Here is a 13,150-nt window from a genome sequence, read left to right on the forward strand (position 1 = left end):
AAAGTCCATGAGACTCTTATCTTCAATTAACCACCAGAAAACCAGAAATGATGCTGTGGCTCTAAGTGGTAGAACTCCTAGCCTTGAACTGAAGAGCTCAGGGACAGCACTCAGGCCCAGAGTTCAAGCCCTATTTTAAAAAAAAAGACTTCTCCCTGCAAATATAGCTCAGAGAAATGGACTGCATTGAAGGTTCTTATAATCTTCAAGATAGGTGTGAATGCATGAGACCTATGGAGAACTCTCCTAACGCATCTTCCTAAAAAACAGTTGTTCGAAATAATCAAGGTGATGACCCTGTTAAAGTATAATATTAAGAAAATATGTTGGAACCCCCTCATATTAAAATGTATGCTAATGAAAAATTATAAAAGTAACAGAACACCTCAGAATATGCAAAACTTGTAAGCACTAAAAACAACTCCTTCCTTTCTTGAAGAGAACATTTCCTTATATTTTATACAATAAACTTCCTCTATTATTAAGAGTACAGAAGATTAAACACGCTTAAAACGAAGTATAAAAAAATGACTTCACTTTGAGGATAGTTAATAAAAGCTACCATATATGTCAGGTCTACACAACTGTAATTCTCATCCTATTTTGTGATAACAATGCAAAGATGAAGTAAGTAGGATTAACAGTTTACTAGATAAAAACTGTATACTAGTTTCCTAATTTAAATCCAGGACTAGCGAGTATGCTTGTTTATAACTAAAAAAAGAGGTAATGAAGTAATCAAGTCAGTAAAAATTAGTCTGTGTTTTGTACCTCACTCCAACTACTAGTTGATTTTTAAAGGCAATACTAAGACATGAACTCAGGATATATGCCTTTTAGGACAATGTTGTTGAGCCCTGTTTCCCCTGGTTATTTTTAGGATAGGATCTTGTTTCTCACATGAGGTGTGGCCTAATTTTAGACTTTCTATATTTCTGAGATGACAGGATCAGCATCACCCAGTATCCTTTCTGGAGATAGACTCAAACTTCTCTGCTCAGACTGGTTTCAAACTTCAATCCTGTTTACAGTCTCCTAATTAGATAGGATTATACATGTCAGTTTAACCTCCAACTTGTGAGCCTCTTATCTCAGCCTCCCAACTGCTGGTATTACAGGTGAATATCACCACACCTGGCTCTTACAATAATAAAAATGGACTATCCATTGCCACCATCAAATATGAGACAAGGAAATACACACTTCTGGCTAATAGCGTTCAACATTACTAGAGATGTTTCATTTCACTCATGAATTTTTGGCAGTGGCAGAGTGTGAATTTAGGACCTCATGTTTTCCCTTAGTTTACTTGTTCAACTGGTGCTCTAGTACTTGAGCCATATCTCCCGTCTTGATTTTTGCTGGTCATTTTGCTCATCATGAGACTAAGTTTCGCAGACTTTTCTGCATGGGCTGGAAACTCTGATCATCTAGATCTCGGTCTCCTGAGCAACTAAAATTATAAGCATAAGCTACCTGTGCCCAGTCATGTATATTAATAGTCAGAAATCAGAAGTCAACTCAAGTTAAACAGACCTAAAGGCCTGACAAAGAGGAGGAATCAGCAGCTAACTTAAAAAAAATATATCACCAGTAGTTAGAAACTTTTCAGATCCTTATTATCTGTAGCCAGTGTTGTCATGTACTGGATTTATGGATATCCTCAGTGAGGAGGATGAATAGGACTCTAGGAAGAATGATTCTGTTGATATACTAAGAAATTCTGAAGTATTTTAGTGAGGTTTCCTGGGGAGATACCAATGCTTTTTCTAATCTTGTAAGAGTCTACGACTTCATTTTAAAATATGAGTATTTTTATCAGAGTCCATTATCTGTTGACTAGGTAAGTGAACACAAGAAAGTTTCTACATGGAAATTACAAAAAGAAAAATCTACCCTTTGGCTAATATTAAAAGCAGACATTTATTATAAAATATTCTTAAAACAAAATTGATACACTGAGCAAAATGGCTTCTGCCTGCTAACAAGAGATTAAAAATTAAAACATTTTAATTTTTCAAACCTCCTCACAAAATTGTCCGGTAGACAAATACAAGTCAGCTGTCACACAACATAAAATATAATCCACTGCCATGCTTTTTTCTTTTTTGGTTTTAATTTTGTGCTACTCCTGGGGTTTGAACTTGGAGCCAGGGCTCTGTCTTTGAGCTATTTTGGTCGAGACTAGTACTCGACTACTTGAGCTTCACTCCTGATTTTATTGTCATTACTTACAGAAGAGTCTCATGGTCTCTTTGCCTAATCTGGCTTCAAACAGGGATTATAGGTATGAGCGCCTGGCAATGCCATTTTTGTTCCTCCTTCCATTCCTTCCTATTCCTTTGTGCACAGCCATGTATTTTTTTCTGTGTGTGTGTGGGGGGGTCATGGAGCTTGAACTCTGGGCCTGGGCGCTGTCCCTGAGCTATTCAGCTCAAGGCTACTACCCTACCCTTGGAACCACAGCCCTACATCCTATTTTCTAGAAGTAAATTGGAGATAAGAGTCTCCTGTTCTTTAGTGCACAGGCGGGCTTTGAACCATGATTCTCAGATCTCAGCACCCTCAGTAGCTAGGATGTGAGCTACTGCGCTTGGCTTCTGTCATATATTTAAGTAAGGAAGTTCTTCTCTAATTAATGAAAACTAATCACCATTAACCCCTTAGAATCTTTACCAATTTGGGGGAAAAAAAGTCAGATATCTTCTTCCTCAACCATTTATACTAGGGCAAATTATCACCAACAGAATATAAATATAGTGCTTCTAAATCTAAATGTCTTACTAAATATAAAGGAAGCACAACTACTGTGAATTACATATTATAACAGTTATTAGCCTTAGGTTCTTTTTTTCAATTTTAAATTGCTGTTATAAAAGTGATATATGGAGGGGCGTCAGTTACATAAGGCTGGTAATGAGTTCATTAGTCATTTGTCTTTTGTCAGTTGTGGGGCTTCTGAACTCAGCCTGAGCACTGTCCCTGAGCAATCCAGCTCAAGGCTAGTCTAGGGCTCTACCACTTGAGCCATAGCTCCACTTCTGGCTTTCTGGTGGTTAACTGAAGATAAGATCTCACACTTTCTTGCCATGGCTGGCTTTGAACTACAATCCTTAGATCTCAGCCTCCTGAGCAGCTAGGATTGCAAGTGTGAGCCACTAGTGCCTGGATAGTCATTTTTTTTTTTTTTTTAAGACAGAGTCTCACATTTAGCCCAAGCTGGCCTTGAACTCCAGATGCTTTTACATTAGCTTCCCAAGTGCTGAGATTATAGGTGTAGCCACCACAAACAACTTAAGTCTCATTTTTGAAATGAGATAATTGAAACTTAGAAGAAACAAGCTCTATACCCTAAGCTACAATGCTGTAATAGGTGAGCCTTGGCTTCTACAGTGTTGATCTGCCACACATTTTTAGGAGATCCTCTTGAATGAGGTCTGGCAATGGAATATGCATTATTTGGACTATACATCAATGTCACTTTTTTGTCCTTCAAGGTTTTACATCAAATATCAGCAATCATTAAATATGAGCAATTATTTAACATTGTTTGATGGACTAAAATACTCAACAACAATTTAGAAAATCTTTTCTTATACATGCTAACAAAATCTGCCATTAATGATAAGGAACTAGAATAGTATAATTGGACCTTAAAAAGCCATAAATGAGTAACTAATCTAAATAAAACCAATACTACTGATTTTATATATCTTCTCTTGTTACATCATATTTGAAACACCTAATATACCTTTCAATTTGTGGAGGCTGTTTCTTGGACTGAACTGCTTTGATAAATTCAGTAAAATATTCTGGCTTCACAATTGGACATCCACAAATAAGTGCACATATAGTCTAAAAAGAAGAAAGCATATGTTAATACATATACATTATAAAGTTTTAAAGGAAATTTTAAGTATAAACTAGAAAAAGGCTAAGGACATGAGTAAGTGACATAGTACCTAGGTAACAGACAAAATGCCAAGTTCAAATTTCATGATCTCCAAAGAACCAACTACAAAAATGCTAGTCTATACTATTTTTCTTTTCATAGCTCTAAGTATAATCTATAAGATACTAGTGAACACTTGGTCATTGCTTAATTGTAAAACACAAATCACTATATGAACACAAATTAAAGAAGTCACCATCATGCTGCCAATGTAAAAACTTCGTTTTATAGAATATAAATTTCTAAAAACATAAATTAATTTAAAACTACATTTCAAATGTAGCAACATTAAAATATTTAAATTTTGTCATGGCAGTGAGGAACATAATCTGAAATATATCTGCTCTAGAGAAGATTATATTAAGTAATACACACAAGAAATCTTTTTAGCCTAATTTTCTTTCAAAAAGATTATGACTATGGAATAAAAAGCTCCTTCAGTTAAATAAAATAACTAGGGTTGGATTTTAAAAAATGCTCAATATGAGTAATGTAGATAAAGGAGAAAAAAGATTACTTTTTTATTTTTTGGTTATGGGACTTGAACTTGGCCTGGGCACTGTTCCTGAGCTCTTTAGCTTAAGGCTACTGCCCTACCCCTGTGCCTGGGCATTGTTCCTGAGCTGTACTACTCAAGACTACTTCCCTACCCTTGAGCCAAGCCCCACTTCTCATTTTCTAGAAGTTAATTGGAAATAAGAGTCTCAGGTTCTTTTGTGCCTGGGCTGGCTTTGAACCTTGATCCTCAGATCTCAGCCTCCTGGGTAGCTAGGATTACAGGCGTGAGCCACTGCTACTGCCCCGGCTAAGACTAATATTTAAACAATCTATAAACTTCAAATGAGAAAATCGAAAAGATTAGAAAATGTAACAAAAATGGGAACAAAGACTTGGAAAAATTCTTGGAAACATCCACCTAGAGTTTATAAGTATGTTTTTAATAATAACTACTATTGTTATTTATTTATTTATTTTTGCCAGTCCTGAGTTTGAGCTCGGGGCCTGACTGCTATCCTTAGACTTTCTCAAGGCTAGAGCTCTACCACTTGAGCCGCAGCAACACTTCCTGCTTTTTTCTATGTATGTGGTAGGGAGGAATCAACCCGGGTCTTCGTGCATATTAGGCAAGCACTCTACCACAAGACCAAACTCCTGTCCCCAATAACTACTATCTTAATGTGGAAAGCAAATTTAGGGTGTACCTAAAGAGCAGGTGTGAATGGCTTAATTTGAAGCATAAAGCAATAATGTGTAATACTTTAGTAGATAGCATTAGCCAGAATATATGTGACTGAAAATGACTTCACCTTCCCATGTCTCATTTTGTCCCTATAAGCTCTAACATTCAAATATTTTAAAATCATAAGTTATCTGATAATTCTGGAAAATTAATAAAAATATAAGAAGAAGGATTTCTTTTGGAGCACGTGATTGATAATATTGAAAAAGTTAGAAAATATTAAAAAATATTGAAAAAGCCTGAAAAATACTGATATTTTTCACATTTAGATGTGTGAATTTTCTAGCTGTGAGTCTGTCAGCATCTAGTGTATGGAGGCTAAATTATTCAGAATATATAAAAACCAGTATCATAAACTTGCAAAGATGGAAACAATCTTGATCAAAAATTACTCCAGTGTGATACAAATTTAACTTGAGCTTCTATTCAAGCAGTAAGCCTTTATATGCCTCCTGAGAAGACATACATTTGAATTTAATTAATTATATTAAATGCTGAAGGATGTTTGAATCATTGCTATACAACCGTTAACATAAAACAATCCCATATACCTATAAACTGCTGATTAAATACATACCACCAAAATATAGCACTCATTTTTGTTGTTGTTGTTTTGCTAGTACTAGGGTTTTAACTCTTAGCCTAGCCCTTGCTTTATGTGGGATTCTGCCACTTGAGCCACAGAACCATACTAGATTTTTGTTATTGATTTTGAAGTTGGAGTGTTGCAAACTTTTCTGCCCGGGCTGGCTTCAAACTTTGATCATCTGTGGATCTCAGACCCCTAAATAGCTAGGATTAGAGGTGTGAGCCACTGGCACATTGGCTGTACCACTGTTTTTAATGTATAATCAGCATCATGTATAGGGGCAAATCTATACATATCTAAGTTGTGAAGATTCACTAAGGTAATATTAAACTGTAAGAATTTTAAGATTGGGGCTTAAACCAAGTAAGTACTAAATAAGAGAACATGGTGGAATTATGAGATAGTATCAGTAACTAGAGGAAGACTAGAAAAGACATGAGAGGTTAACTTTGAAGATTAACAGGCAGTTAATCACTAGTCCCCTTGTTTTTGGAAAGAAACATGAATTATACACTGTAATAAACATCATGGTAAAAAGAATATGCCTTTTTGGAAAATGTCTAATCAAAACCTGAAATCTAATCTGCTTGTCACACATAATCAACAGATTATCAGAGAAGTCATTTGAGTATAAAATAAAAGCAAGAGATACATATAATCTATAACTAGTAATTCTCATAGCTTCACAACAAAAATTTTCAGGTTGTATAGTGGGTAAGCATGCTTAAGTTTACAGAACTTCTTTTCACATATAAAGATCCACTTACTTTAATGGTGACTTTAACTGATACCATGACAAGGTGAGTGCATTCTTCTGTCCAGTTGTTTACAGTAAGACCTCCAAGTTGCAATGTAGCTCGATTTAAAGCAGTCTTCCCAGAGATATCTAAACAAGAAGAGCACACAACCAAAGGCTCATATTCTACTCTGTAAATGAAAATAAGTTATATATATGGTTATATTGTTGTATCTATACTTTGAAACATTATGTTCATAACACACAGTGGATCTTAAATTATATGTACTTTTTAATCCACGAAATGATCATTTCCCAAGTCTTTAGATACAATGAAGAACAAGGATTGACAAATGTTAACAAGCAATTGAACTCTCTTGAAACTGAGGGTCTAGGCTGTGAGTATAGCCTAGTGGTAGACTTTTGCCCAGCATACATGAAGCCCTGCATTTGATTCCTCGATACCACATACACAGAAAAAGCCAGAAGTGATGTTGTGGCTCAAGTGGCAGAACTCTAGCCTTGAGTAAAAGTGCTCAAGGCGAGTGCCCAGGCCTTGAGTTCAAGCCCCAGGACAAACAAACAAAATAAAAAACCAAGAACAAGAAAAAACAGGGTCCATACAAACTTTTCTCTTTCCTTATAAGTCACCAATGTATTAGATACATATGGACACTAGATTCCATCCTGTGCTAAGAAGGAAATAAATTATATTGCTTTCAGCTCACTGTTCATATATATTATTTCCCTGGAAAATGTGACTGCTGTGAAATAAAGCTGTTCATTTTAATACAGATTTAATAACTTCATACCCTAGCAAGTACAAAACCTTGGGTGTACTCTGCAATATTATTTATTAAAAAATAAAAAACGTATAGATGAAAAAAACTCTTCTTACCTGAATTTACTTTCAAACACTCCAAAGGTAACTCTATCTCCTGTCTTTAACGTTTGGGAAAGACCATTCTGCATTTTTTCCTCATTAACAAATGTACCATACTTGGAATTATCTTTTATTGTTAATACAGGAATTTCATCTGTTTGACTCTGAAAAAAAGATTAACAAATTATTTACAGAGGAAAACATTTCAAATGAACAACTTTCTGAACAGGCAAAAGAGAACTATAGGATTGTCCTTGCTTTTGTTGCTTTCAGATAAAGAACATTTAACTCGCAATTAATAGTACCTAAAGGTAATTTCCTTACTAGTGAGGATTACATTTTTCAGAACACACATTTTCTAAGCTAGTGGGGGTTTTCTTCAGGTATGATGGGGTTTGGTACAGCTTCATACATAAATATATCAGTTTCATCCCCTGGAAAAATTTACATTACCCAAATCAAATAGTAAAAATTGGTGCAATGAAAGTATAGAATTAAAGGCTAGGGCTTCCAGGTTACAGTAACTAACAGTCTTACTTTTTTGGGAAGGAATTTCAGTAAACAATGCATAACAAAGCTAACAATGCACAAAGCAAGAGCACAAATACATGTTCTATCACTTTTATTACATTATATAGTACATATGATAATGGTATAAGTAATTTTTTCTTAATAAAACATAGTAATTCTCATTGTAAAACTTATATGGGAAATGCCTATGACCACACAGGCACATAACTATTTAAAAAAATTTTTTTTGTATTTTATTGTAGGGGTAATAGTCAAGTAACTCTTTAGAGCAGGAGTCATGTAATTCCAGTCACTACACCTTTTCCAGACCTCGCACAATGAAATGACATACAACAACTGTGCTGCAGCATGGATCTGGTTTCCCTCAAACATCCATATTTTAAAGGTTGAGTGGTTAGCAGGTGTGCTATGGGAAGTCATGAAGTCTAAGTGGTAGGGACTAGGGGAAGGAAGTTAGGTCACTGGGGTTGTGCCCTTGATTCTGAGATCTGGGTCCCTTTCCTTTCTCTGCCTTGACGTGAGCAGCCTCCTCTTCAAAGTGTTCCTGCGTGATATACTGTGCTACCACAGGCCAAACTTAATGCAGCAAAGTAATCATGGATGGAAACCATGAACTAAAACAAATCTTTCCTCCATTATGCTGTTTATCTTAGGTATTCCATTGTAGGTACACAGAGTGAACACAAAATGTTTGTTTTAAGTAAATACACACATGCCCATTCCTGAGTATCTAAATTGCTAAAAAAAAAAAAAAAGTGTAAAATATTGAAACAAACCTTAAATTTAAAATAGGTAACCACTAATCAACTGCCAATTATGTATGAGTTTTGTTGTTACTCTTTTTTGTTTTGCAATAAGCAAGTGGTCTACCACTGGGCCACACTCCCAGTACCAATTATGGGGATTTAATTTTGTTAACATTAAAAAAAGAAACTAAGCAGCTTTATAAAATAAAAGATCCTATGAATTTTCTCAAATATGAAAATGAACTTATTTGATTTCAATCCCCCTCACTACAGGCTAATAGTCAGTACATACCAAGTTAGTTACAGCAAAGTTAGCTGTTAACACAGCATGATTTCGACTGATTGACTGATCATCTTCAATTAGAATAGAACAGTTTTTCCTTCCAACAATGTACTCAACACCAGTCAAAAGTCTGTATGGTTCTCCTAAGAGAAAGCAAAATATAAAAAAATAAGTACAAAACAAACACATGCATGTATATGTACAGAATATGTATGACTTTTTTTCAAAAATATTTAGCTGTGTAAACATTAAGCAACTATATGTGTACTAAGGTATTATTTACTAATGCCTCATTGAAGTATAAAAAAGATTAAAGAGATTAAAAAGATTCTTTTTGCCGGGTGGCTCACTCCTGTAATCCTAGCTACTCAGGAGGCTGAGACTGAGGATCAAGATTTAAAGCCAGCCTGAGTACCAAAGAACATGAGACTTTTATCTCCAATTAATCACTAGAAAACAGGAAGTGGGGCTGTGGCTCATGGGTAGGGCAGTAGTCTTGAGCTGAAGAGCTCAGGGACAGTTCAAGCCCCATGACCCAATCACCCGCCCCCCCAAAAAAATCCTTTTTCTAAGGGGAAAAAATAAAGGGAGCCAGTTCTCTCCCAAATTACCTTATACATTTAATGTATTACTAAACAAAATTATAATACTATTTTGGAACATGATTAGTGGATTAAAGGTTTGTTGGAAGCTGGGTGCCAGATAGTCATGTCTGTAATCACAACTACTTGGGGGGGTAGAAATTGCGAACACTAAAGTTCAAGGCCAGTCTGTTCTGGGTTGGAGAGGCCTTTCAACAAAGAGTTGGACATAGAGGATGTTTCTGTTTTCCTATCCACAAAAAAAGTCTAGGGGCCGGGAGTCTGGCCTAATGGTAGAGTGCTTGCTTGGCATGCACGAAGACCAGCGTTTGATTCCTTGATAGGAAAAGCCAGAAGTGTCGCTGTGGCTCAAGTGTTAGCCTTGAGAAAGCCCAAGAACAGTGCTCAGGGCCTGAGTTCAAGCCCCAGGACTAGCCAAAGGAAAAAAAAAAAGAAGTCTAATGTAGACAGCTTGTGCCCAGGCAGGAAACAAGACTCTATCTCAAAAATAAGCAGTGAGTATTAGGGCTCAGGTATGATGGTATGACTCTGTAGTAACAGCACCTGCCTAGCAAGTTTCAAGACTGGCCTTCAAACCCAAGAAGCACCAAGGGGGAAAATCATCATTGAGAAAATCTGTAGAGGTACTCAAGACTGATTGTATTCAACAATTATAAGAACTTGCCCTAATAGCAAAATATGCAATAAAACTTCAGTGAAAGATAGGGGTGGGAGATGTGGCTCAGTTGTTAGAGTTTCAGCCAATGATGAAAGGAGGGTAGGTGCATTCACAGACCTACAGAAAAAAGGGATGATAGTGGACCAAAATTAAACACAGATAAATTCAGTTCAGATGCCAGAATATATTTGGGGGAACTGTAATCTTAAGAGTTAGTTTTAAAATCTTGGATTGGCTATCCATTTTTCTTAAAGTTGGAAGTCATGAATTGTTGGAAAAGCATCATGTACATGGCAACTTGCAGAGCTTGTTCTAGAGGCCTGGGGCGCTATTACTAGAACAGGATGAACAGGGCAAATAAACTTGACCAGCAGCAAAGGAATGGACTCCTGAGATCTTTCTAAACAGTTCAAAGTACAATCTGTCAGATTACTTTTGTTTTGTTTATGAGATAAAGTCTTACTATGTTCCCCAAACTGACCTTAAATTCATGCACAGAGCAACTGCTGAAATGGAACTGAAATGAAACACTCAGCAGGGGAGGAGCCATGACAGTGCTGGGAAGCCATGGTAAGAAACTGCCAGGCAAACATGAGAAAAAAAAAAAAAAACTAAGAAAAACAAGTACTGGATATAGTTTGTGAGCAGCCAGTTTTGAGAAATGAGCCTGGCACCTTGCTGACAATCAGATATTTTATTTTGTATTATGCTTGTACATTCTGCTTAGCTTGCATAATATAGGAAAGTTGTAAAGATTCCATTAAATGTATGGCCTCCTCTCCCCAGCATCCCCCATGTGTTGTTATTCTGGCTGCTTCTGGGTTTCCAATGCCTTGGAGTACTCCTGGACAGTTTATTGATAAATTCCTTTATGCTACTAATGAATTATCTCACAATCAAGATTCGATTTTGAGTCCCTGGTCTGTTCCCTGGGGGTCCTCAGCTTGTTACAAGCCAATCAAATTATTTCAGAATGTCACCTCCTTTTTCTTTCTAGAAATACTATCAATACTCTCAGGCCGGGGTAATCAGGGGAGCTTGCTGAACTTCTACTAGTTTAGTGATACTCAAACGATGAGTCATTTCCTTCAAACTCTGCTATATTTGTTTTGAAGGCTGTCTCCTCTCTTCCTTCCCACCCCAATTTTGTTTTGTTTGGTTTTGTTTGAGACAATGTCTCCTTATGTACCCCAAGCTGGACTAGAACTCTGAATCTTCCTGCTTTAGACTCCAAAGGGCTATGATTACACGTGTACACCACAACACTAGCTAGGTATACTTTTTATTAGATGATCTGATTAGCTGGTAAAAGCCTGGCCAAGGAGGTTTTAATGTACCTAGAGAAACCTTCGGGAAGAGATTCACCCTCTGCATCCTTCCTTGAACTCAATTCTGCTTGCCCACCCAATTTGCAGTGCTCAGGCCACAGCGATGTCTGTATTTTTATTTATTTTTTATTACTTTTTAAATTGTAACCGAAGGGTGACAGTTATATTCACCAGACAGAATGAGCATTACTTCACACACATTGATACCCCTTCTCCTGTTTTTGTCCCCATTTCCCTTCCCCCCTTCCCTTTCCTATTTCAAATAATCAAACGTATATACAATATACCAGATAACAAGGTAAGATACTGTAACAATATGAAAATAACCAAGGGACAACAAAAGAGATGAGAAATAAGGGTCTTTTTTTTTTGAATATAGATTTTTAACATCTTTGTATTTCTTTACGGCCAGTTCAGCTGACTGCCAGTCAATGTGAACTTTTCTTGGCTTTTTCTTCTTCTTTTTTTGCCCCCTCTGCCATTAATTCCAGGTTTAACTTTGATCTACTGATCACACCAGGAGGCATTCAACTGAGAACCATCTTCCACTGCTAGAATTGCACGAAAAGGGGGGTGGGGGGGGGAATCAACTCTTTCCGCTTTTCTGAGAACCAGGTGGAGGGGCCGAGGCGAGCGTCCGCCGACCCGCGGCGCGGCGAGGTGAACCACCGGCCGGCGGCTCCGGAAGTCACCGGGGCCGCGCGTGCCGGGCTCCGGAAGTCACCTGACCGGCCGCGGGGCTCAGAACGTCACCAGGCCGACCGCGGCGGAAACCTCCCACCAAAGGGGACGCCGCCGCCGCCGCCGCCGGAGCCCGAGAGGGTCCACCCTGAGGGGACCCCGTGCTCACGCGCCCCGCTGGGGCAGCCCGGCTTCACGCCGACCCGCCATCACGGGGCCCTCCGACCCCAGGTCGGCAGCTTCGGCGTCCCGCTCTCCAGACGCTCCCGGCGGGAACCGAGGCGGCGTCGGAACGCGGCGGGAACGGACCGGAAGCGTCGCCCGACGGGCGAGCTTTGTCGCACTTAGCGGCTCTCAACCCCCTCCTCCCCATCCCCGCTCCTTTCCTCCCTTACCCGGGGCCGGGTCCGCGGCCCGGAGCAGCTTCCACATGGTTCCGGCGCCTTGGGGACGCAGCCGCGGGATTCCGGCTGTCGGCCGGGCGCGGTCCCACAACGCCCAGCTCCGGGACATGCGCGCTCCGGACAGCGGGCGAGTCCCTAGTCAACTGGGCCGTGAGCGGAGCGCCACCTGGCGGAAGGGAAGGAGCTCGCGCAGCTCGCCCCTCCGTGTGCGGCGCCCAAAGGATAGGGAGGATGCGTTAGAGATTCCAGGGATGCGCGATCACCTTCTGCCAGCCAGGCTCCATGGCCACCGCCTGCCGTCCCGCCGGCGCGTAGTAAGCAGAGCCCGGAAAGGATCTTAAGTTTCAGGCCAGCCTGACAAATAATTACGGAGCGTCCGCTCTCCCAATCCGTATAACGGAGTGTGGAGATCTGGGGCTGTTCATCCCAGCTATACTGGAGGTCATAGGTAGGATTGAACCCCACTTGGCCCCAAGCAAAAAAAAAAAAAAAGGCCAGACCCGACCCTACCTGAAAC

General features: G+C 38.9%; 1 protein-coding gene across 3 annotated transcripts in view; it reads right to left on the minus strand.

Annotated features, from left to right (window-relative positions):
- Nbn (nibrin) overlaps positions 1 to 12,736 on the minus strand; it is a 35,847-nt gene extending 23,111 nt beyond the window's left edge. Inside the window, exons 1-6 of one of the 3 annotated variants that reach the window (XM_090339039.1) lie at positions 12,625 to 12,708; positions 10,702 to 10,798; positions 8,970 to 9,103; positions 7,416 to 7,564; positions 6,549 to 6,708; positions 3,752 to 3,855 (exon numbers count right to left, since the gene is read on the minus strand). In XM_090339039.1, the coding sequence (XP_090195165.1) occupies positions 3,752 to 3,855; positions 6,549 to 6,708; positions 7,416 to 7,489 (338 nt within the window). In that variant the 5' untranslated portion in view covers positions 7,490 to 7,564; positions 8,970 to 9,103; positions 10,702 to 10,798; positions 12,625 to 12,708. Of the gene's footprint in view, positions 1 to 3,751; positions 3,856 to 6,548; positions 6,709 to 7,415; positions 7,565 to 8,969; positions 9,104 to 10,701; positions 10,799 to 12,624 lie in introns of all 3 variants that reach the window. The other 2 variants (XM_090339038.1, XM_090339040.1) reach the window with 2 other exon arrangements.
- Positions 12,737 to 13,150: the final 414 nt, after the last annotated feature.

Source organism: Megascapheus bottae, chromosome 9 (assembly GCF_031878675.1).
Source record: "Megascapheus bottae isolate mThoBot1 chromosome 9, mThoBot2.hap1, whole genome shotgun sequence".
In the NCBI taxonomy this organism is placed as follows: Eukaryota; Metazoa; Chordata; class Mammalia; order Rodentia; family Geomyidae; genus Megascapheus; species Megascapheus bottae.